Source organism: Pan paniscus, chromosome 4 (assembly GCF_029289425.2).
Source record: "Pan paniscus chromosome 4, NHGRI_mPanPan1-v2.0_pri, whole genome shotgun sequence".
NCBI lineage: Eukaryota > Metazoa > Chordata > Mammalia > Primates > Hominidae > Pan > Pan paniscus.
The window spans coordinates 108,390,900-108,416,777 of record NC_073253.2 but is presented as its reverse complement, the minus strand read 5'-3'; the positions used below and the strand labels follow the sequence as shown (position 1 = coordinate 108,416,777).

General features: G+C 42.1%; 1 protein-coding gene across 3 annotated transcripts in view; it reads left to right on the top strand.

The window, feature by feature from the left end:
* MCC (MCC regulator of WNT signaling pathway) overlaps positions 1 to 25,878 on the top strand; it is a 469,040-nt gene that overhangs the window by 326,683 nt on the left and 116,479 nt on the right. For all 3 annotated transcript variants that reach the window (XM_034960341.3, XM_063604592.1, XM_003826730.5), the window contains 2 exons: positions 9,355 to 9,468; positions 19,536 to 19,678. In XM_034960341.3, the coding sequence (XP_034816232.2) occupies positions 9,355 to 9,468; positions 19,536 to 19,678 (257 nt within the window). The remainder of the gene's footprint in view (positions 1 to 9,354; positions 9,469 to 19,535; positions 19,679 to 25,878) is intronic.

Genomic DNA, 25,878 nt, shown 5'->3' with positions numbered 1-25,878 from the left:
ATTTCTCAAAATGTTTAAAGTTTTAAAGAATGAATACCTGTCTATCCCCCATGCTAATTGTGCTAATTCTGCTTTCTTCTCTTAACAGAATAACCCTCTGAGATCTTTCTTCTCAACAGTTTCATGGGTATTTGCAAGGATCTCAGAAGTGCTATGATATTCTGTTGCAAAGCAGGGGACTTGGTAGTTATGAACAAGACCCTGGGGTTAGACAGACCTGGGCTTTCATTCTGGCTGTGTTACTTACTAGCTTGACAAGTTACTTAACCTCTAAGTCTCAATTCCTACCTCTTTAAATTGGAGATAACAGCACTACCCATCTCATAAAGCTATGTGAAGAATAGTTGAGAAAAATGCATGTTATGTGCTGAGTATAGCGATCTAGCACATAGCAAGCAGTTGTGTTAGCCAGTAAAAATTATGATGGGACATATTTTCAGGGGAGCATATGTTTACAGATGGGATGGGATTGTGGGTCATCTTTAAAGCTGATTGTCAGTCTCAGACACCTCTCCCCCTTGGGAACCATTTCCTAACCATTTATTTGAAGAAGGGGAGGTGTGGCTTTAAGTGGGTCCTAGGGACCAGTATGACAGCTTTCACAGTGAGTACCTGGGCCTGCTTTGTGATCTGGCACTGTTCCCTATATCAGTCATCCTTGGGTAGGGTTAATCTTTCTTGTATAAATGGTGTCCCACTGCTGCGGTGTTGAAGGAGCCTTTGAATGCTGTTTTGAGCAACTGAATTTCAGCTGAGGTTTAAGAAATAATTCAGGGGCCACTGACCTCTCAATGAAATTATCAGGTAAAAGGAAAGATGAAAAGCTGCTGCTTTCTGAGTTGATCTAGGGCACACAAAAGTGATTTCCATGCAGTGAGACATCTTTAATTTATAATTTAGATTATATTTAATGAGTTTTAACTTTCAAGACTATGAGCAGCATTTCTTGAAATACTACATAGCAGGTGCCCCTAGCTGGAATTCCGGTAGTAAAGAGGAATGTTCCAGTCCTAGAAGTCACTGAACAGGCCTGATGGTATCCATCTAGCAGGGAACGCTACCCTTTTGCCAGGCATTTTGTTCTGTATGTATCTGAATTAGAACACCTGGGTGTGGAGTCTTGGATGGGAAGCTGAATGAGGCTTTTTCATGTGCAGATGTTTCTTGCCGTCTCCAAGGATAGCTGGGACATACATATTTTATTGACTACCCACGAGCTCTTGGATTGCCATTGGGAGAGAGGTAGCCTCTGGACAGGGAACCAGGAAATCTGAATTTGATGAACCTTGAACCTCTCTGAGTCTCAGTTTCATTTCTCTACAATGAAGGAATTGGACTAGATGTTCTCAAATTCCCTTGCCAGTGGTAAGACGATGTGTGATTCTGAAAACTCATTCCATTTTTAGGGAAAAGATCTTGGGTGAACAGTTCTGTATAGAGTGAAGCTTCCTTAAATATTTGAGCTTCAGCAGATTTTTCTGGGACCAGTGGGCAAATAAAGTATACAAAGCCCATAGTGCAGAACTCAGGTGCCTGGACAGGTGAACATGCCAGGCAAGCATGCTTACAAGTTTAAAACCAGAAGAATCTTAGAGGTAATCCGATACAAACCCTTCTACAGAGGACAAAAAAGCACAGAAAGGACAAAGAGAATCACCCACATTTATACCAAGCTGAGCCCCAAGCTTCATCACAGCATTGGAGGACTTGCCCTGCCACCCTTCTTGCTCCCACCCAAAATCACATGGGTGCTGCCATCACGAAAACCCTGACCCTGCTTCTCCCATGTCTCCAGCCCTGCCTGTGCACACACCTCACCCCCGCCCCACATCCACCCCTCCACACACACATACATGGACACAAGCAGGTTTACGCATCCCTCGGGCAAGGGAGAGCCGTGGTATGTTGAGTTGGAGGTGCCAGTGATGCACATAGTGGAGAAGATTTGAGCATAGGGTCCTTGTGTGTTATTATCTCCGGTACTGTTAGGTTGGCGCAAAAGTAATTGCAGTTTTTGCCATTGCAATTACTTTTGCACCAACCTAATATTTATTAGTTTTCTTCACTTCGGCTGATTTTCTACCCCTCTTCTGTGCCTTGGTTTCCTCGTTTGCCAGAAGGAGGTAATAACATATATCTCACAGCATTGTGGTGATGGTTAAATAAGATATGGCATGTAATGTGCCTAGCCCAAGCCCCTGATACCAATAAATATATTCAGCAAACGGTAACTATTAATATTATTACTTTCATTATTACTGCCTGGTGGCCTGGAATTCTCAAGAATATTCCCAGATTTAGGCATTGGGATTTGACACTGCCTTTCCTCTGCAGCTGATGGAACAGGTAAAGTGTATGAAGCATGCAGTGTGGAACCTGCCAAAAATATGTATTCAGTGAAATTAAGTGTCCTTTAATGAGAGAAGTTGGCACTACCCATTGTCACTGGATGAGAGAAGTTGGCACTACCCATCGTCATCACTAAAACATAAGCAAAAATTGTGCATACTTTGTATCTGGAAAGCAAGTGGCTCAGCTAGAAAGACAGAATAGTACAGTAGTCCCCCCTTACCCATAGTGTCATTTACTTGCAGTCAACTGCAGTCTGAAAATGTTAAGTGGAAAATTCCAAAAATAAACAATTGGCAGGTTTGAAATTGCAAGCTGTTTTGAGTAGGCTGATGCATTTGCGTGCTGGGCTGCTTTGTCCGACCTGGGGAAGGGCTCCTTCCTTTGTCCAGCATATCTGCACTGTCTGTGCTCCCCACCCATTAGCCAGCTGGGTTATCACATCAAATGCCATGGCATCACAGTGCTTGTGTTCAAGTCATCCTTATTTTACATCATAATGGCCCGAAGCATAAGAGTAGCAATGCTGGCATATTGTTAATAATTGGTCTGTTCTATTAATTATTTTGAATCTCTGACTATGAATTAAACTTTATCATAGCTTTGTATGTATAGGAAAAAACATAGTGTATATAGAGTTCAGTACCAACTGAGGTTTCAGGCGTCCACTGCAGGTCTTGGAGCAGACCTCCCTCCATTAAGTGGGGGACCACTGTAGCTCCTGTCATTACTCAGTGGGAAGGCAATAGATGCACGCTGGCAGTGAGTGTTAAACTAGCACTTCAAGTAGCCAGACCAAGTTAAGGAGAAAGAGAACAAGCACAGTTTACCCGAGATGAACTCACTTCCCAACAAAGCCGGGAAGACTGGCCCAGCCCTCAGCACCATGAGGTGCCTCAGCAGCATGAGGTGCCTGTATCTAGATAGGGCCTGTGGGGATGAACTCATTCCTCTGCCTCAGCTGTGGTTGCAGGTGCCTTTGGGCCCTTTGAAGACCGTGCTGTTCAAAGCACAGACTGAAGTCCCACAAAGATGAATCTAGGCTCTCCACCATTTTATTCAAATCATATTCCTTTTTACCAACTGTGTTTCATGGGAAAAATAATTGTCCCTCAGCAAATTGGGAAGCATAGCTTGCCCTTAGGCCACAGAGTCCTGGCGTGATGAAGGTCAGAGGAGATGGTGCCTGGAGAGTGGTGTGTGCACTGGGTAGTGTAGGCATGTCTCCTGTGTTTATTGCCAGGGTTAACAAAATGCAGAAGCACCTAATAACCAGAAATACGCAGTGACACTCCTGGAGGGGCTCTCATCAGAGTCATTGGACTGCAGAGTTCAAGGGCACCTTATGAAGTGTGAAGCCTTTTGTCACACAGCAGATATGTAACGGAATAAACATCTATTCACTTAGCAAAGGAGATACCCCTGGGAGAGTCTGTCATGAGGGCACTGCTCACTTCTTACCTGGGCTCAGCGGGGCTGGACACCTTTCCTCTCAGAGGCTAAGAGGGCTTGTCCTTAGAGTCAGTTGAACAGTGAAATTATTTTACTCAAGTTATGTTTTATCCAAAAATAACCATTTTGACAGTTAGCTTGCAGCCAAATGTCCAGGTGGTTTAGTTTCGTTTGGATACACACTGTAAAATGAATGTGAAGCAGGGCTCAAAACAGCCTAGGGAATTAGGGCCTTTTATCTCCAGAAATGTGAGGAATGTGTGGATCTATATCCTTCATGCACTAGATCCAGATTTGTATACAAAGTGTCAGGGTTCTATCCAACCTCGTTTAGGCCTCATGTTAAAATTTCACAGAGAACTAAGAGCCCTGGCTGTCAGCTCCTTAAGCCTTAGGATTTCAGCAGAATCTGGCAACGCAGCTATTGGCTTCTTAGTCCTGTGCTATCCACCAGGTGATACGCTTCTCCAGGACAGGACTGTTTTCCTAGTCTGAGTGTCCCTAGCACCTCTGATGGGGCTTGGTCTGCCTGAGAAGGTTGTTGACTTCAAACAAACCCATTTGTTGGGTGCTTACCTGGTTCCAGCCACCATGCTAGTCACTTTCTGGATGCCATCATTTGTCTTGACACAGCCCTACAACAAAAGGGATTAAATTATGCAAAGACAGTCCACCAACAAGTGGCATAGATAAGATTTGAACCCAGCCTTATCTGATTCTGTGAATTAGGATTAGATCAGCTTCATTTGCCAGAAACTCTCAACTTCATAGCGCTTTGTATAACAGAGGTTTATTTCTTGGAGTTCTGTAACAGAAGTCTGGGGTTAGGTGGTCCAAAACTGGTAGGGTGGCTCCACAAAGTTGCTAGGGACCGAGGCACCTTTCTGCTCCCTAGAGTCTCAGCTTTGTAGCACAAGATGGCTGCAAGAGCTCCATCCATCACATAAGATACCAAACAGCAAGGATGGATGAAAGGAAAAAGGATGTGGCCTCTCAAAAAGATTTTCCCATACCTCTCACACAGTATTTCTGCTTACATCGCACTGGCCAGAGCTTTGTCACATGGCTATACCTAGCGCAAACTACACTGAAGGATGGGAACTGGAATATTTTCGCTGAGCAGCAATATGACCAGCTAAAAATCAGCATCTGACTCCTGAGTGTGAAGAGAAATATGTGTTGAGGAAGACACTAGCACAGACTCTAAACAGCATGTATTTTCTTTCTCTTTGGTTCATGGAACATTTTCTTTTCATCATACTTCATAGTTCATATGTCTGAATCTCTCACTCAAGTTAGAGGCCATTTCAGAAACCAGAATATGATTAAAGGGATCCCCAAAATTGGCATAAATATAATTTCCCATTTATACATACTTGACAATTTTGGTTGCTTTAGTACATTTATCTTTCCAAGATTTAAACCCACTGGTAGTCCTTTTAAAAATCACCCGGAGGCACTCTTATACACTGTTGGTGGGAATGTAAATTAGGACAACCATTATGGAAAACAGTGTGGAGGTTCCTAAAAAAACCCTTAAAATAGAACTACCATATGATCCAATCCCACTACTTGGGTATTTGTTCAAAGGAAAGAAAATTGGCTTATTCCAGGAACACCTGTATCCCCATGTTTATTGCAGCACTGTTTACAATAGCCAAGATACGGAATCGACCTAAGTGTGCATCAGCAGATGAATGGATATAGAGAGTGTGGTACATATGCACAGTGGAATATTATTCAGCCATAATAAAGAATGAAATCCTGTCATTTGCAGCAATGTGGACAGAACTGGAGGTCATTATGTTAAGTGAAATAAGCCAGGCACAGAAAGACAAATATCACATGATCTTACTCATACTGGGAGCTAAAAAAGTTGATCTCACAGAGATAGAGAATAGAATGATAGATACCAGAGGTGGGGAAGAATGTGAGGATAGTGGGGGAGGGATGAAGAGAGAGGTTGGTTAATGGGTAAAAACATGCAGTTAGAAGAAATAACTCCTACTGTAGCACAGTAGGGTTACTATAGCTGGCAATAATGTATATTTCAGAATAGCTAGAAGAGATTTGAAATGTTCCTAGCACAAAGAAATGAAAAATGTTTGTGGTGATGGTTATTTTAAATATCCTGATTTGATCATTACACATTGTATGCATGCATCAAAATATCACATGTACCCCATAAATATGTATAAATATTATATTTCAGTAAAAAAGTTTTAACTGCCTAGAAGGACCTCTAAACTAATTTTTTCATGCTTGCCGACACACAACTACACAAATTCCTTCGTGTAGCATCACTCACAAACACTCTAGCTTTTGAATTTGCAGGAATGCCACCAATAAGCCAGAGACTGGTGAAACCCCAAAAGAAGGGAGGTTATGTCAGCTTTTGATGACTTGAGTTGATGATGCAGTGGGACAGGGAGTGCCATTGAACTCAAACGCACAGAGATTGAGTGTCCAGCACTCAAACTTGTGGTGGGAAGTCCACTCCTCTCCTCACCTACTCCGTCCAGGAGGTCAAGGAGTGGTCTGTCAGCCAATTCTAGGCAGTGTGGCTTATGGCTGGTTGGTGGCTTCCCCCACTCCAACTTCTGCTCTCTCTAGTTGTAGCCTCTGCGGAGTAATTGTCAGTAACAGTAAAAGACATATTTTATTCTACCTCATTGTTACAGGTTTTCCTTCTGTCAGAAGAGTTGGTGGACAGACTGCAGCAAGGAAGCAAAATAACCCTGTACAATATTTACGCTATAGCCTGCATATGCAGAAAACAGTCACTTTATTTTATTGTGTCTTTAATACAGAAATAACTCAGGAAAAAATGCTCATTAAACAAAAAGTACCCAAACAAAAAAAAGCTTAAAACCACCCAAAGCCCATCACTAAAACATGAGAATGCTCTTTCTGGTTTATTTTTCTGTTGCAATTTTATTACTTTTATAATCAGAGAAGATATGTTAAGTAAAATTTTCATCCAAGTAACAAACTGAAAACTCTGTCATGTACAATACCATAGAGCCAGAAAAGAGTGCTGTGGCCTTGGCCCTGGTGCTCAGCTGACTGTGAGACCTTGAGTAAGCAAGTCAGTCTCTGGATTCCAGATCCTAACCTGCAGTTATGGAGTGGGGGACATCAGTACCAAGGTTCTTTTCCCCACTCAGACATCTGTGATGATGACACATGAGACAGTCTCTGAAACTGATGTGGGGTCACAGAGCTGACATCAAGTCCAGATGTTTCTTATTGAGTGGCCCATAGATAGATTCCAGAGTGTGTCATCACCATAATTGGGTGGGAAATATGCATGCATCCCAAACTCATCTCTGCCCTAGTAGAACGGCCCATTGCATTCATGAGATTCTCAAGGAATCTGTTCTCACCTCATACATAGGCACCTTCCATCCAGAGAAGTGAAGGGACCTGCCCCCTTGGGCATCTGACAGCTCTTCCTGGAAATCTGGAGAGCTGGTAGGCCAGAAGGTATTATCACTCTAAGCCCGGTGCTCTCCCTCATGATAGTGACCCATCCTGGACCCCTCTTCCAAGTCTGTGATGGAAGTAAGTACTCTGTGTGTGTCTCCATCTGGCCCAGTTCATGGAGTCTGTGGGGGAGCATGCAGCATTCTCTCAGCTTTTCCCTCCAGGCCTCCCCCAACCCCTTCAAGCAGCCCTTTTCCCCAGAAGTAGGAAGGGAGATATAATGAGGAAGGAAGCAAGTCTAGGCTAACAGAGCTGGGATCCTTATCCCCACTCCTCAATTTCTTCAAGAACATGTCAGCTCTCACGTATTTTATCCTTCTCGCCGGAGGTGAGGTGGCAAATCCTTTCTCAAGAGTTGGTATAATAGTGTAACATGCCACAGTGTCAGATGCTGAAGAAAAATCCTCAGACTGACAGTTCAAAGGCTGAGGGGGCAACCAACCGTCAAAGGGAGTTGAATTCGTTCCCCTTCCACCAAACAAAACAATCTCAACAAGACTATACAACGGGAACACTGTGGTATTTGTACTGAGAAGTCGTCACACAAAACATTGTATCTGAAACCCACAGTGACCTTTTCCAAGCCACCCTAGCCCTACATCAGAAGTCAAATACTGCCAGATTGCCTGACATTTTCTTTTTTTAATTTTAAGCATTCCTGATTTCAAATCGGCTATTGATCTGTTGGTTTGCTGCTCCGATGCGATTAAGTGAAGTCACATTTACTGCTATTAGAGTCTAACAAAAACAACTGCTTTGAAACCCCACACTCTGCCTTATATCTGCTTCTCCCTCACTCAACACCCATCCCACCCTCACCCTGAAGCCTGCCAGCCAACATGCTGTGTGTGGAGGGCAGGTTGCAGAAAAGCACATTTTTCTGAGCCTCAAATGAGAATCTTCAAAGTTGAGTTATGTACCATCGTCCTGTGTCCATCTTTAAAGATCAAATGTATTTGCTCACTTCTTACTTGAAATCCTTCTTGGCAAAGACTACAAAAAGCCTAGAAAGCCAGGGGATGGTTTGTTCTAATTCTAGTTGTTCACCCAAATGTAGTATGGAATTCAGTGAGGGGATGGTCTGAGCTCCACCTGGAATGGAAAGTTTCAAGGTTTCAAAGGACGTTTCAGGGTGTTGCTTTGGGACCAGGGTGTTGAACGGGTCTTAAAAATAGTTCCATCCGTCGGCCTGAAAATCACAGAAGGCACGTGTGTGGTAGGTGTGTGTGCAGCCAAAGTCCAGTCTTTAGAACTTGGAAGTTGAACAGATTGAGATTCTGGATGTACGTGGGGCCTCCTGTTAATCTTTTGAAGAACATTCTTTCTAACTCCAGTTAACCCAGAGAAATGGCTGCAGAAAGATACCTCAGTTGATCCTTGGTTTGTCTTTTCACAGCGTCATTTGTCAGAGTTCTGGTGCTGCTCCTGAAAGAGGGCCTGCTAGCACATAAGCATCTGTCTGGCCAGTACAGCCTTTCGGGGGAAGTGGGGAGGCAAAGAGGAGGGAAGACCCAACAAGAAAATAAATGGGTCAACTGTACAAGGAGACCATCTAAAAAATGAGCTCTGCTGCTTTTTTCCCCTTAATGCTCAGTGCCTGTCTGCCTGTCATATATGCAGCAATTTAGATGACTGGATTCCAAAAATCCAAATTGCCCTATTCAGCTTTCATATTTTCCAAAGGTGAAAATTAATATGGTTCTGCATTTTCTTGACTCTCATAATTAGAATCAGGCAGCTCCACTTCAGCTGTCAGGCTCATCCTCACTGAGTAGCTTGGGGAAAGCCATTGGAAAGAGAAGTTTTGTTCTCTGGCCTGATTATACCATGCAAAATTAGGTCCCATGTCCCACACATAATATTTAGGGTGACCATATAACCCAGCTTGCTGGTAGCACACCTGACTTATGCCTGTTGTCCCCAAAACTCATAACACTTACCTTCATTCTCAAAAGTGTTGCTTTTTGGATGATAGGCTTTTTATTTGGTTATACTAGTTGCGGGAATGAAGGGAAGGAAATACATCTCTGCTACAATACTCTAATCTCCTCCTTTCTGTCACCACAGCTCCATTCGGCAGCCCTGGCATCACTAAAGGGAGATATAGTGGAACTTAATAAACGTCTCCAGCAAACAGAGAGGGAACGGGACCTTCTGGAAAAGAAATTGGCCAAGGCACAGGTAAGGGATCTGGAAAGGTTTTTAGTTTGCTTTTGTTTTTTGTTTTAAATATTTAATCTTAAGATAAAACATGAGTACAGAAATTCCCACAAAACAAATTACAGCTTTATCAGCAAATACTCTGTCTTGGTCTGCTCTGGCTGCTGTAACAAATGCCATAGATTTGTGGCTTAAACAACACTTATTTCTCCCAGTTTCAGAAGCTACGAAGTCCAAGGTGCCTACCGAGGGATTCCTTCCGAATGGCTACCTTTTTGTTTTTCTTGAGGCAGAGTCTTGCTCTGTCACCCAAGCTGGAGTGCGGTGGCACGATCATGACTCACTGCAGCCTCAACTTCCCAGGCTCAAGCATTCCTCACACCGCAGCCTCCCAAGTAGCTGGGACTACCAGTTAATTTTTTGTATTTTCTGTAGAGATGGGGTTTCGCCATGTTGTCCAGGCTGATCTTGAACTCCTGAGCTCAAGTGATCCTCTTGCCTTGGCCTTCTAAAGTGCTGGGATTACAGGCATGAGCCCTTGTGCCTGGCCTTTTAATTATCTTGTTAATATTAATTTTCTTCCTTTGCTTTGATTTTTCAAGGACTTCTATCATTTGTATGTTACATCATCTTTGCCTATCTTTATCTGTTACTATCTTAAATATTTTAAATCTTTTTTAATTTAATTTTTTCTTTTCCTTTTCTCTTGGAGTATTATGTGTTGTTTTTAGCCTTTCTTTTTTGCCTTCCAGTGTAGTCATCATTACTGAAATGCATTTTCATTTTATTTCTAACTCTTCTCACTTCTGAATTTTTCTAATTCCTAACGTTCTTTTCTGTCTCATGTCTTTTAGTTTATTTTGAAATAGTAGGCTATTATCTGGAGTGTTTTTGTTTGGGGGATTTTGTTTTTGTTCTGTGTTGTGGCATGCTTTTATGGTTTATAAGGATGTTCTGCCCTTGTTTTGTATAACTTTGTATGGGATTTGACGTCAGTATTTTTCTGTTTTTCATTTTCATGTGAAAAATAATTTCCTTGAACTTTCAGGAGGCAGGGTTTAAAATGGCTTTCTAAAGTGTTTAGAACCTAGCCTTCTGTTGTTTTCTTGTCAAAAATGGCAGCCTGCTTTCTGTCACTGTCTGGCTCTGTTCCTTTTACCTGCTTTTATCTGGACCTTTTCTTTCCTTTGTCTCTATTATTCCCATCCTGTTCAATTTTGTTTCCACTCCCAGCAGTTTCTCTTCCTGGAAGGCAGCCCTGAGGGCAGTCTCCAAAGTTCACAGGGACTAGCCTAGGTTAGCCTCTTCAAATCTTGCTGTGGGCCCCTTGCACTGACTCTTTGGTCAGGCAAAACCCCTCCTAGTTTTAGCTACTATTCTCCAATTTGGCATCCTTACTTTCCTGTGAATTCCTTTTGGTTTTTTAGGGGTTTTCCAGTTCTCAGATACATCAGCCTTGTTTTCCTCTGATTCTCCCCAAGCTGTTGCCACTCAGATCTTATGGATGATGTTGGTTTGTTCTTACCTGCTTGTATTTTGTTGTTCAATAGCACACCTTGTCTCCAAGCTTTGGGCTTTACTGTGTAAGTGCTTTGTTTATTTTTATGTGGGAATTCAGAGAAATTTTAATACCAGGCTGGTATTAAATTAATATCTGGAAAGATGGCTGCTATAGCCATCTTTCCAGAATGACCTATGGAAAATTTTTGGAAACTTTCATGTCTCATAATCAAAGACTGCTTGAGTAGAGGGAAAGGATTCTCTGTATTTAAGATCATCCACTTTCACATTTGATGGGCATCTGAAGGAGATTAACTTGATTACCCAAAGATAAATGAGTAGCTCAGCAAGGCCACCAGTGCCTTTTCCCACTATAGGATGTTAATACTATTTTCATAGTATTTATCTCATACTGAAATAAAAAAATCTTCAGTTTTTACTTAGATGAAAATGTTACTTAAAATATTTTCCTTCTGATTATAAAAGTAATAAAATAGTGATAGAAAAAACTGGAAAGCATTAGAATGTTTCAGTGGTGGTCTCCAAACTGAAACTTTTTCAGCGCTTTTTTTGTTTTACAGTGTTTTTTTTTTTAAGAGAAAATAGTTATTTTTATATTTAAAAACAACAACAAAATGGTGGTGACTATGTTTTCTAATTTATACCCACCCAAAGCCAGCCATCATTAGCAATTCTTATTGATGAGAATTTGTTTTAAAAAAGAAAATTGTGAATGCATTTAATTGGAAGCTGGCATGTACAGTAGTCTTGGATTTTAAAAAGTGACCAGGAAGGTATTTATTAAAATTTAAGCCTACAAAGACAGCTTTTACAGAGGATGGTAAGAGGATAATGGAAAATTTTTTCTCTAAGTCAAGGATTGATTCAGCTCTTTTTTTACTTACCTGTGGTCAAGCCATCCTCATGTAATAGCTTTTGATGACTGATTTTACCCTTGATGATAATGGTCACATCAACCATTTATTGACTCTCTTATTTGCATTCTTATGTAAAATAGATTTAAAAATTACTCTCTGCTCTTCTCACTGGAGTTTTCTTCCCAGTTCATATACTGGAACCTAGGAAAGAGAATGTGAAAAAAAAGTCAGACTTATATCTTTAAAAACATGAAATTTATGCAAGAAAAATATAAGAACAATGAAATGACTGTGCTGCACTTTTGGTGTTATATGCCTTGGTAAAAGATTCATGTTTGAGGCTTTACCAGATTGTAGAAGAGCAAATTCATGTGTAAACTTATGCTGTGTGGCTCTATTAAGTTTTACCAGCTCTCTAAATATTATAGTGCCATGATTAAAATGTAAAATGTAAATGGTGGTTATGTTCAACAGACATTACCAAGAGAGCTGCAACATCTGTTGAATAATTATTAATGGTGACACTATAACTGGTTGAATAAAAGAAGGTGTCTTATTTATGCTCATGACATCAACCTGTAGGTAGAGTTTTGAAAATAGTGATATGAAGGGAAGAGCCCAATACCAATGTGATGGGGAAGACAAAGTGCTTCTGTATTAATTTTCTATTGCTGTATAATAAATTGCCATAAACTTACTGGCTGAAAACAGCACACCCCTATCTTCCCAAATTGAATACGGGCACAGACATGCATCAATATTCTACAGCCCAGTGGGGACTGAGCCTGTGGGAAACTGGCTAAGATCAGATATAGTCCTGATTTGATGCTTTCAGCATATATGCTATTTATTTAGTACCAACAATTATTTTAAATTAACTGCATTTTTAAGTACTTCAGAAGGAGATATGTCAAACAAGCTTATGAACCCCTTTAAAATAGGTGAGCGGTAATGTGGAATACTTCGTAAGCTCTTTATCTTTGGAAAACAAGTCTCCTGAATTTTCTACCTCTTGGCATTCAGGAAGAGAACACACACAGTTTTCCTTAAGTGAAATGGAAAGAGTTTTTTCTTTTTCTCTTGTTTTCTGAGATAACTTTTCTGAGATGTAGTCGGCATGTATTTTTGTTAGGGGCGCCTCATTCCATTCCTCTCCTATTCGTTTATGCTTCTCTTTGGTAAACTCCTCTAGCTCCTTTGCTCCTTAATGGCATTTCCTTTTGTGCTGGTGCCTCTTTGTTTAGCTGGTCCACTTTCCCCTTAGCGAGCGAACCTGGGCAAGAACTTAGAGTGAGGGTGGAAATACCCCGAACAGTGTTAGTTGTGACAAATCCTGTGTGACCTTGAAAGGGTAACATCTCTTGTTAGCATATTTTAAAAGAGAGTGGTACTAACCCCCTTCACAGGATGGTTGAGAGGGTTAACAAATTAATGATGGCATTGCATTTTCCAAGAACCTAGTTCATAATGCTCTTAGGTTTGACAGCTGACACTAATGCGATGATTAAAGATCAGTGGTCTCGGTGGAGTAAGATAAAACCCGGTGAAGAACATTAACAAAACCATAAAGCTGCTTAGCATCACCACATTGCACAGGGTTTTTCCAACAGGGGCTCAAGTTCTCAGGCCAGACTGTCTCAAGGCTGACTCAGGGCTTTATCCCTGGATTGCACCATAGCAGGGATGAGCCTAAAGGATTTTATTCTCAGTGGTTGAAATGACGATGTTGCTTGTTTTTATTACACATTTTTGCATATAGGCAATTTCACCAATTTATGTGACTAGACACAAGTATTTATATGAATGTTTAATTTGCTTCATCATCATGATAGGAAAGCTAAGATCTCAAGAAGAAACTCCGGGTATGTATTTAGCACCAGATGAAATTTGGGAAAAACAAAATTTCGTCATATCCAATGTCAATCATTTTTTTCTTTTCCTTTCAAACTGAAAGTCTGTAGTTGTGAGACAAATCTAGACTCCTAATGATAATGGCCTCCAGAAATTTATGGCAGGCAAGACACTGCAACCCCAGGCTTTCTGGCTTTGTGGTACTGTACCTTCAGTCAAAAATTGAATATGGGCTGGGAGGAGGAAGAACCTTGGATGCAATTACCTGTAATGACAGAAAAAAAAGCAGTACCGTATTATTTGAGACCAATTTTTATTTTGTTCAGCTGAAATTGTATGGGGTGTCTCTGTCCAGTAGAGAGAAGAAAATAGTCTCTAACTTACAAGTTGTAGTAGAAGAAACTGCCTTTGGTCCCAGAGGCTGCTAAGTAAATTATCACTGAATAATTGACTTTGGAAGCTAAAGCTGGCTTGTTGGAAGCTAGAGAGACTTTGAATTCCCTGTTTTACACCCCCTTGTGTCTCTTTTTCTGTTTTTATCCTCTCTGGGGGTTGAAGAGAGAGCTCTTTGGGCTTTCCTAGCTCTCTTTGGTATCAGAAGGCCTAACATTCATGCTTCCTAGAGTTCACAGAGGCGTTTCAGGGTCTGAGACCAAGGCACCACCCAAGATCCTTAGGTAAATGGTGAAGAGGATATAAACTCACAGGTCAGGGAGCTGGGGGAGGAAGACATAGAGGAGAGAAGATTGCGGCTGCAACAGCTTCAATGCCTTGATGGCAAGAACAGGAATCAGAGGGGTATTTGTTACCTGGGTTACAGGAAATAAATCAGTTGCTTCACATTGAGTCTGTTTTCTTATCTACAAAATGATGGTGTCAAGCTATGCAGTGAAAACAAATAGTTTCAAATTTTCAGTGGCCTAAGATATCAAAGATTGATTTCTTATTTTCTATTGGGAGCTCACTGGGCCTGGCAGGAGACTGTGCTATATTGTCCCTACCCAGGCTTCCAAGCCGAGGGCCTCTACCATCTGGAATGTCGTTAGTGGCCATGGCCTGGGAAAGGGAATGTGGCAAGCCCAACAGGAGCTCTTAAAGGCTTCTAGGCAAAATGGTGTATATTCATTTATATCTTATTGGCCAAAATAAGTGGCATGGCCATATTTAGCTTCAAGCAGGAGGAGCATAATCCTACCATGTGCATGGATGGAGGCAAACCAGAGGCTTGGTGCCACAGGAGTATTTGTTATACCACATGGTGGTCCTGGTGGATGGAGCATCATGTATATAAGAAAATAATGGGGAGAAATTAACAGTATTCAGAAAAAAAAATGTGTTAGGGAAATTACAAAAAAATGGGTGGGTCTTGTATCAATTTTTTGAAAGTCTATACCGTACTTAAATTTTTAACTTAAAAATTGGAAAACTTATGCAAATGTTAAGTAGTAATTATAGAAGAGAACCTCTTTTCCCTGTTTGGTTGTTGTCATTGTGTTACCTTCCTGAATGGGGCCTTACAGGAACACGTACTCCTAGGTGACTTGTACGTAGAGGTGCAGTGTTGAGCTTGGCCTAGCCTGTGTCCTTATTAAACAGAACACCTGAAACCACACACCATCCTGGGTTAAAAAGTGCTCTCCCAGGGCTGGGCGCAGTGCCTCATGCCTGTAATCCAGCACTTTGGGAGGCTGAGGCAGGCGAATCATTTGAGGTCAGGGGTTCGAGACTGGCCTGGCCAACATGGTGAAACCCCATCTTTACTAAAAATAAAAAAATTAGCTGAGCATGGTGGCACACCCCTGTAATCCCAGCTACTTGGGAGGCTGAGGCATGAGAATCAGTTGAACCCGGGAGGCAGAGGTTGTAGTGAGCTGAGATCACCCCACCACACTCCAGCCTGGGTGACAGAGCGAGACTCCATCTCAAAGGAAAAAAAAAAAAAGTGTTGTCCCAGGTCATGAAAACTCAAGGTGATGAGAGGCAACAGGTCAGTAAAGAACTAGAGTGTGGTGACAGAAGTGGGCCTCACTTTAACAAGCTGCTCCTGCCTGTGTGGGAGGTCACCAGGACAGGAAGGCCAGCAATGGTGCACAGAATGGCTTTGTCTGCCCTGGGCGCCACCTGCTCATCTTCCACTTTTCCTGCACTAAAGTGCCACATTCCCCGCACTAAAGTGCCACATTCCCTGCACTAAAGTGCCACATTCCCAGGGTTGACTCATGAGCAGTTGGATGGGTGCTGTTGAACAAGGGTGTTGGCCGGGCGCGGTGGCTCACGCCTGTAATCCCAGCACTTTGGGAGGCCGAGGCAGGCGGATCACAAGGTCAGGAGATTGAGACCATCCTGGCTAACATGGTGAAACACCGTCTCTACTAAAAAAAATACAAAAAAATGAGCCGGGTGTGGTGGTGGGCACCTGTAGTCCCAGCTACTCAGGAGGCTGAGGCAGGAGAATGGCGGGAACCCAGGAGGCGGAGCTTGCAGTGAGCAGAGATCACACCACTGCACTCCAGCCTGGGTGACAGAGCAAGGCTTCGTCTCAAAAAAAAAAAAAAAAAAAAAAAAACAAGGGTGCTGTGTTGGTTCTTTCGGCTTTTGCAGGTGATGGCTTGTTTCCTCCTGTGTTGTTGCCCTGTGGGATTTGCTCTGCTTTTCCCTGCGCCGCAGCTTGGAAATGCTCAGTGGATTTTCACTAAGCTTTGAGATCAGTGTTTCAGCCTCTTTGGCTGGATACAATGAGTGTGCACAAATGAGTGAAGTATGTTTAATGAGAGGATGTTGATTTGTAGAGATGAACCTTGAGCAGCGGCTTCTCCGTCATTGATACATCCACCGGCTAGGAGTCTGTTTTGGTAATTATTTTCTGGTATTCTCTTTTCACTGGGGAAAGAATCCCCAGGATGCCATCCTAGTATCTCTTCTTCTCCCTACCTTCCCACTTGTATCCCTGTTTCTTGTTCTCCAGAAGAGAAGTCTGGGATTCTTTCAGTCCACTGGAAGCTGTGACCGCAGTTACCTTCAAAATGTGTTGTAATCACCTCCCCTATAGCACCCAGCAGAGTCTCATTTAAGAAATGTCTGATATGTGTAGAGGAAGTGTTACATTATAGTACTACATTGTATGCTATTTTTTTAAAACTTACGGAAAAATATAGGAATGTAAACTAAATACCTTTGCCCTTAGCTAAAAGAGGTTTTTTTCCTCTAATATATTCTTGTTACTTCTCCTAAATCAGTGCTTGAGCTCCAAATATACATCGAGTCTTTTTTTCCTTTAGCTACAAGCTCTATTCCATCTGACTGAATCACCAGGCTTCATGTTGCCTCTTGTTCATGCAGGTATCCTCCAGGCAGGCTTCTCAGTTAGAGGCAGGGGAAGGATGGTGCAATACCAGAGAGCAAGCTCTCCCTCTCCATCTGGTATCCTGGGCAGCCCCACAGGGTCGTGTGTGTGTGTGTGTGTGTGTGTGTGTGTGTAAGCACGTTTATTAGAGAAACAAAAGAATGGCCATTCCATAGGCAGAGCAGCAGCGAGGGCTGCTGGTTGGCCAGGATTACATCTTTTAGGCAGTTGATATCAGTCAGTAGGGATGCTGAAGGGTGGTCTTTTGGTGGTTTTTATTGATGGTGTGCCTTTCTCTATATAAACCCTTGAACATCTTCATTGTTCATTGGACTTTGTAGTTTCTTGTCAGCCCAGGTGGTGGTAGTGGCCTGTTGACCTGTAAGGACATCAAAGAAGAAAGAAGGAGTAGAGGAATAAGGGAAAGTGAGAGCTCATTGAGTGTGTAAGTGGAAATGTTTCACAGTAATTTGTAGCCCTAGAGAACGGAATATGGAAAACAAAAGAGGAGGAACAAGCAACATGGGAACATAGGAGTCACAGCATTGATGAGATCCAGGTCAGAGACAGAATTTTATCCTACAGTCACACTAAGATCTGGAACTGGTGACCTGCATGAGCATGTCCACTACATCTGTACATGTTCATACAACATGAACACACGCACACACTCTCTGAGGTTGGGAACAGAGGCTAACAGCAAGAGTTTGTAGATGTGCTGCAGGTCTGAGAGGAACAGTGTTCTGTTCTTGGTTTGTTCCAGAGAAATATGAAGCTCTTTCATTTATTGATAGAAATGCCTTTGAGATCCTGTAATTTTTGTGGACTTCTCCTTTTCCTTAAGTATGTAGGATCATGGATGAGAAAGGCCTAACTTCATGGAAAGAGTGTCTGTGGCTGGTTACAGCATCTTTGTTTAGGAAAGCTTCCACTAGATGTGCCCCTCATTCAACCTTGATCCTTGCCTTTGTTCCCGCTTATTTTTTGTGTGCTTGACCTGGAGTGGAGGTTATTTGATGTTTCAGGTTGTCACTAAGAATAGTAGTTCACAGGAGTATTTTCCTGAAAGTATCCCTCTAAGGCTGTGATAAAGCATTCAACAACCTTGTTGCCTCCAATCTTGTTTCTGGAGCTCCAAGGTAACCCCCAGGAAGTTACGTAAATACTGATCCAGCTGTTGTTGAGGTGCAGGCCCTACCATGATTGATACCAGATTATTTGTCAGACTTCTTTGTTGAGTACTTCTGTTTCAGTATGGAGTTAGGCTTAGTACAATGTTCAGTTTATCGTTGAAAGCCTTTTGTCCCTGCCCTGGGTTATGCCATTGGAAGCTTAGCTGATTTAGGGAGGGACAGGGGAGGTAGCGGGTGAGAAGTCCTGCTCTCACTGGAGATGCAAACCTGCAACGCTGGAAAGCACATATGGCTCTTGGCACTAAGAAAACCTTGTTGAAGATGAAATTAAAGTTCCTCTGCTGACAGGAAATTAATCGAAGCTGAATGTAGTAGACAAGGACGCAAGCTAGGCTACTTGTTCCATCACTGAGGAGTATTTTATTATTATGTAAATGAGATTAAATGCACAGTGACTGGAAGGGATTGAGAGCAGTGGAGAGAAGTGAGAGGTGAACAGGTTCCTCAGGATTTAAATTCTGGCTACAGAAATGTTTCTGTAACTCTGCTGCCTCTTAGTCCATCAAATGCTGAGCAAGGGAAGCTCCTCTGCCTCTTTTATCACTATTTCTGCTAAGCAGTTTTCATGACGATGATATATCGTCATCCATTCATTCCATAACACTCCTAGATCACCCACAGTAAACCAGGCCATTTGCCGGTGCTAGGCTAAATAATGAGAAACCTAGTCCCTGCCTTCCAGGAGCTTGTAGTCTGGGAGATAATGATATTGGAAAGCATTAAATTTGCAGATAATCCATCCAGATAAGAAGTGGTATTATACCATTTAGGATTATTTGGTTGAAAAATAGCTGAAACAAACCCTGACAAACTTCAGCAAAGGAGGAGTGAATTGGTAAAAAGGGAAACTGAACAGCCATAAAGGAACTTGGGAAAGGAGCTGTAGGTAGCAGGAACTAAGAGAGATGCTCTTCAAGGCTTTCTGAATCAACTCCATGCAACCTTACATCCATTGGCTCAAGATTGAAATCCCCTGCAGAAGGTATATGATGGATCTAGCTTGGACCACTTGCCTGTTTCTTGGCTACGGGAAAGTGGGGGACTTGAATAGCCCCACTTGGACAGTGTGCAATGGCAAAGGGACTGTTTCCCAAAGAGAGATGGAGTGCTAGAAAGGCAAAGACTCCAGTATCCACTGGGGGAATTATAAAATTTAGCCATTGATATGTTTCCTGGGATTGCCAGCCGATGAGCTGACATACATTTTATTTGGGGCATACTCAGTGTTGGCAGTTGTAATGGTTTAAGGCCACAAAGCTTGGAATCATCCACCTGTAGGTGCATGAATTCATCAGCACTTCTGTCCTTTTCCCTTATTCCCAGTGCGAGCAGTCCCACCTCATGAGAGAGCATGAGGATGTCCAGGAGCGAACGACGCTTCGCTATGAGGAACGCATCACAGAGCTCCACAGCGTCATTGCAGAGCTCAACAAGAAGATAGACCGTCTGCAAGGCACCACCATCAGGTACATGGCTCCAGTCGGCTTTTACTCTGCCCCTTCTGCTAAACCCTCCATCTTGGAGCTGAAGTAGCCCCAACTATTTTAACTCCAAGACCGAAGTTCTAGTTTGTAGATTATAAACTAGATTATAATGATGTTTTCTTTGTATCTAAGGCTTTTGAAGTGTATATTTCTCTTTGCTTTGTTAATCATGTGCTTTTACCTCCCTTATTCTGTTCTGATTTGGGTCCTTACAGTAACCCTGGAAAGTAGACAAGGTGGAGGTTGTGGTCCTCAGTTTGTTGATAAGGGTATGAAATCAGAAGTTGAGTGAAATGCTTTAGTCATGAGTTCTAAATGGAGCCCCTTCCGTCTTAGAGACGAGCATCCCTGCTGCTGCTTTTATTCACTGGGTTGATGCTAAATATGCAAACTGTGTCCCTCCCTTGGAGATTTTGAGAGATTTATGAATGTAGCTTATAACTAAGCATTATTATATAGGCTTCTAGATAATCTGATTATATTTTGAGCTTACCTCAAATTGCTCTACCAACATGGATTTATCCTCTTACCGGACTCATAAGGCAGGGGGCAAGATTTGACCCATCATTTTACTGGTGAAAAAGCTGGGGCTTAAAGAGAGTGACTGCCTTGTAGTTAAAATTAGGAGAGGATAGAGGTGGGTCAGAACCCAGAATATCTCTGCTTTTACTGAATTTTCTTTTCATAACAATAACTGGTAGGGATTCTGCCTTCCTTACTTATTAATCACTTGGCCTCTAAGTCTCCTGCCACAGTGATTAGTTGGTTGTATCTGCCCTGTTCCTCAGAGGAGAGGTTTGCTTTAAATGACACTAAGCCGTGGATGAGAGCATTTTCATGTTCCTGGCGATGCTCCGGGAACAGCCTGAGGACAGCAAGTGGCTGGCACCTACCTTTTTGGAGAAAGAGTGCTTTGTTCACCAAATGCTTACACAAGCCACAATTTTAAAACAGTTTCAGAGGCAGCTACTTTAAACTCTCCTTCTAGAAGTCAGAGGAAACTTTGGATGCATTTTGTTCCAACACCAAGAGTCACAGTAATGGCGGGGCTTCTTGATGAGGCTACTAATGGGCATCTGTTTTCTGGGCAAAATTGTGGAAAAGTTTGCACTGAGCTGGAGCCACACAATAAACTGCATATTCTAATTTAGAACCTCAAGGCTTTTAAATTGTATATTGGTCTTCAGAGTGATTGTAGGTTAGAAGTACATGAGCAGAGAAGAATTTTTAGCCCAAAAGAATGATTATAGTAGATGTAAAGGAACCTGGCATAGGACACTGGCAAATTTGTGATTTTTATTAATACATGTTGCACTTTTAAACACTTGAGAAAGTGAAAGCAAATGGGCTCAGTAAGTTGTGAAAAATACAAAATGTGAAAAAATACACATCACCTAGAAATCTCAATTTCAAGATGTTTAAATTGAATGTAACGACCAAACTGCTTCACTTTGAAATGCAGTGAGCTTCTTGACTACAAACATTTATTGGTGCCTTTAATTTAAAGGAAGACTACATCTGTGGAGATGTCATATTAAATTCTGCCAGTTTTTGTTATGTAAATGAGCTGGCCCCTCCTCGAGGGGATTCCCTGTAAGGCTGGAAGGCACTTAGACATGTAGGCCAATGAGACAAAGGCTCTCCTTGTCCTCTGAGCTCCTGAGGCTTAGGCATCTCCCCAGCCCTCAGCACTCCAGCAAATTGGTTTGGCCTCTGAATTATTCAGGGTTCTCCAGAGAGACAGAAACCAATAGAACGTAGAGACAGATATACATCTATAAAGATATGAAAGGGGATTTATTAGGAAGATTGGCTCATGTGATTATGGAGTCTGAGAAGTTTCACAACAGGCTGACTGCAAGCTTGAGATCCTGGGATGCTGGCAGCATGACTCAGTCCAAGTTTGAAAAGCTCAGAACAGAGAAGCTGATGGTGTAAATCTCAGTCCAAGCCAAAGGCTTGAAAACCTGGGGGAATGCAAGTGCAGGTCCTGGAGTCCAAAGGCTACGGAGCCAGGAGTTCTGATGTCCAAGGGCAGGAAGAGTTCTGATGTCCAAGGGCAGGAGAAAAGTATTCTACCTCCAGGAAGAGGGAGAGTGAATTTGTCTTTTCTCTTCCTTTTTTGTTCTATCCAGACCCCCAGCCAGTTGGATGGTGCCCACACACACTAAGGGTGGATCTTCCCCGAGTCCAACAACTCACACACCAGTCTCCTCTGGAAGCACCCTCACACACACATCTAGAAACAACGCTTTAACATTTCTCTCAGATATTCCTTAATCCAGTCAAGTTGACACCTAAAATTAACCATCACAGTCTCAGCTCTTAATATGCTGTGATGGGCCAAATGCAGTAGGAACTAGGCACCGTGGATGAACTCTAACTGCCCTAGCATACCCAGGGTCTACAGAATTGCTTGTCATACTGGACAGACACAGTGGTGGTACCATTGTAGACTTTGGTGTCACTTAAATCTGGCCTCAGTTAAGAATTTATTGGAGAAGCTAAAAATCATTATTAAGGGCATAGTTTATATAAGCTATGATATATCCACACTTAAGCTATCCTGAACTGCTTAAGGAAAGAAAATGACAATCTCATAGTTTTCTATCTCAGGTCACAATCAAAGCACCAGGCACCTTCTGTGACTGCCCTAAAAGACTCCCATCCCTTACAGTCACAGTGCTAATGTAGCCAAAAATCAGATACTGCAGGTTGCAGATGCTAATGTGAGTTGAATTCATAGCCACGTCAGATCTCTCAAGTGAAGATTAAGCATTGGTAGGAAAAGGTGAAATCGTGAGAATTTGAACAGGGACATTTGGGTAGATTCAAATAAATTCAAATACCTAGAAACTACAAATTCCACTGAGCTCTCCCTCCTACAGAAACAATTCTCCCTCCTCATCTAATAAAGCAAGTCCTATTTTGCTTGGAGACTCTATAACTATTTCATCCCAGGTAGGAGGTGGCAAATATAATCATGTCCCATTCCTACTTCATTCATCTTTATCTTTAGGCCTAAAAGTGGTCAAATATCATCATGTCCCAAAGAGATAAGTAGAAAATCCAACTTGGAAAGATACAAGTAAAGCACCAGAAGATTTGTAAGATTCCATTAATTTACATTTAATAAAACTCGGGGAAGTTTTATTGTATGTTCCTTAGAGATGCTGGATAGACCTTTGATGCATAGTTTGCAAATATTTTCTCCCATTCTGTAAGTTGTCTGTTTACTCTGTTGATAGTTTCTTTTGCTATGCAGAAGCTCTTAAGCTTCATTAGATCCCACTTGTCAATTTTTGCTTTTTTGCTGTTGCTTTTGGTGTCTTTGTATGGTGGTGCACACCTATAGTCCCAACTACTCAGGAGGCTGAGGCAGGAGAATCGCTTGAACCCGGGAGGTGAAGGTTGCATGTGTCTTTATAGTAGAATGATTTATAATCCTTTGGGTATATACCCAGTAATGGGATTGCTAGGTCAAATGGTATGTCTAGTTCTAGATCTTTGAGGAATCACCACACTGTCTTCCACAATGGTTGAACTAATTTACACTCCCACCAACAGTGTAAAAGTATTCCTATTTCTCCACATCCTCTCCAGCATCTGTTGTTTCCTGACTTTTTAATGATTGCCATTCTAACTGGTGTGAGATGGTATTTTGTTGTGTTTTTGATTTGCATTTCTCTAATGACCAGTGATGATGAGCTTTTTTTCATATGTTCATATTAATTCATGTGTGAGATGAGGAACTAAGGGTTCTAGACCAGGGAGGGAGGAACTCAGTTGGACCGATGACGACTTTATTGATAGGACTTTTCCTGTAAGAGATTCTGGATTCAGTATGTTACTATGTTATACTAATCAAACTAGTATTCACCAGTTTGAATAACTGAAAACTAGGCTCAACAAAGGACTCTGCATTAAATTATGTTGAAATGCCAGAACTTTCCTAGTATAATCTAGAAAAAGTTTAGAAGCCTGAGGAATCAGCGATGTTGACTGGGAGATAATGTCCTTAAAATGGGGTCCTTGGTACCACTGAACAAATAGAGTCGAAGTGGGCTTGGTTACTATATTGGTCAACAAGGGCACAATAGTAATCAAAAAAGTTTGACCTGCTAGGGATTGTTGTAGTGGCTAAGCATGAGATCTTTAGAACTGATATAAATGGGCAGCCTACTAAAGTTTTACTTGATCATTATAGTCAAACTCTGGTCTGGTGAACAGAGACTTTACTTGTCATCACAATGAATAATCATGGCCTCATCCAATTCCCTTACCTGGATAACAGGCCAGTTATAGAACCAGAGTCCCCTGGATGAAGGGGAAGATGTATCAATCATGCCACAAGTGAGTACAGTAAACTTTCCTTTTACCCCTTCAAAGAGAATGGCAGGTACTTATAAGGGAGAGTGTGCAGTGGGGAAAAGAGAGAACCATATTCTTAGGTAGATTACTAGACATTGAATCTAAACTGATGATAACCCATGGAGCTTCAAAATATTTGTGGTTCACAAGTCAGAGTAGGGACTTAGGAAGGCATATCAGTCAGCTTGGGCTGCCATAACAAAATATCATAGACAAGGTGGCTCACACAACAGAAATGTATTTCTCACAGTTCTGGGGGCTGGGAAGTCTAAGATTAAGACACAAGCTAATTATTTCCCCATTGAGGCTCTGTTCCTGGCTTGCAGATGGCCACCTTCTCACTGTGTCCTCACATGGAGGGAAGAGAGAAAGAGGAAGCAAGCTCTCTGCTGTATCTTCATATGAGGGCACCAGTCCCATCATGAGGACCCCACCCTCATGACCTCATCTAAACCTAATTACCCCCCAAAGGCCCTGTCTCCAAACACCATCACATTGGATGTTAAGGCTTCAACATCAGAATTTTGGCGTGGGCCAGGCGTGGTGGCTCATGCCTATAATCCCAGCACTTTGGGAGGCTGAGGCAGGCAGATCACTTGAGGACAGGAGTTTGAGATCAGCCTAGCCAACACACCCCTCTCTACCAAAAAATACAAAAGTTAGCTGGGCGTGGTGGTGCGTGCCTATAGTCCCAACTACTTGGGAGGCTGAGGCAGGAGAATCACTTGAACCCAGGAGGTGGAGGTTGCAGTGAGCCAAGGTCGCGCCACTGCACTCCAGCCTGGGTAACAGAGAAAAAAAAAAGAATTTTGGGACACAATTTAGTGCCTGGGACCTTCTGTGACTACCCTAGAAGACTCTCCCATTCCTTATAGCTACAGGGCTAATGTAGCCAAGAATCAGACAATGCAGGTTGCTGAAAGTCAGGTGGTAAGTCGCATTATGGACTCAATCCAAATCATAGTGGACCTAGTGATGGCACCATCTGAGAGGTAACCTTTTTCATTGCCCTAGAGATGTGGTAAATGCTCCGAACTAGCAACAGTATATGGTGCTGTGTTTTGTGGATTGAGAGAATGGAAGTGGCCCTTCTTATGCATACACCTAAAAATCCACTTAAAAAGTTGTTGCTTCTGTTACCCTGATACCAAATGCAGACAGGGGCATAACAACAACAACAACAAAAGCACCAATTTCAGGCTAATATCACTAATGAAAATATAGGTAAAAATCCTCAACAAAATACTAGCAAACCAAATGCAACAGCACAATAAAAAGGTCATTCACCATGATCGAGTGGGATTCATCATAGGGATGCAAATACCATTCAACATATGCAAATAAATAAACACAATATACCACATTAACAGAATCAAGGAAAAAACATGATTATTTCAATAGATGACAGAAAAGCATTTGATAACCATCCCTTTATGATAAAAACCCTAAAATGGATACAAAAGGAACATATTGATATGGTTTGGCTCTGTGTCCCACCCAAATCTCATCTTGAATTGTAATCCCCACATATTGAGGGAGGGAGGTGACTGGATCATGCGGGTGGTTTCTTCCATTCTATTCTTATGATAGCATAAGAACGAATTCTGACAAGATCTGATGGTTTTCTATGTGGTTGACAGTTCCTCCTTCACATGCTTACACTCTCTCCTGCTGCCTTGAGAAGGTGCCTGCTTCCCCTTCCACCATGATTATAAGTTTTCTGAGGCCTCTCCAGCCATGCTGAACTGTGAATCAATTAAACCTCTTTCCTTTATAAGTTACCCAGTCTCAGGGAATTCTTTATAGCAGTG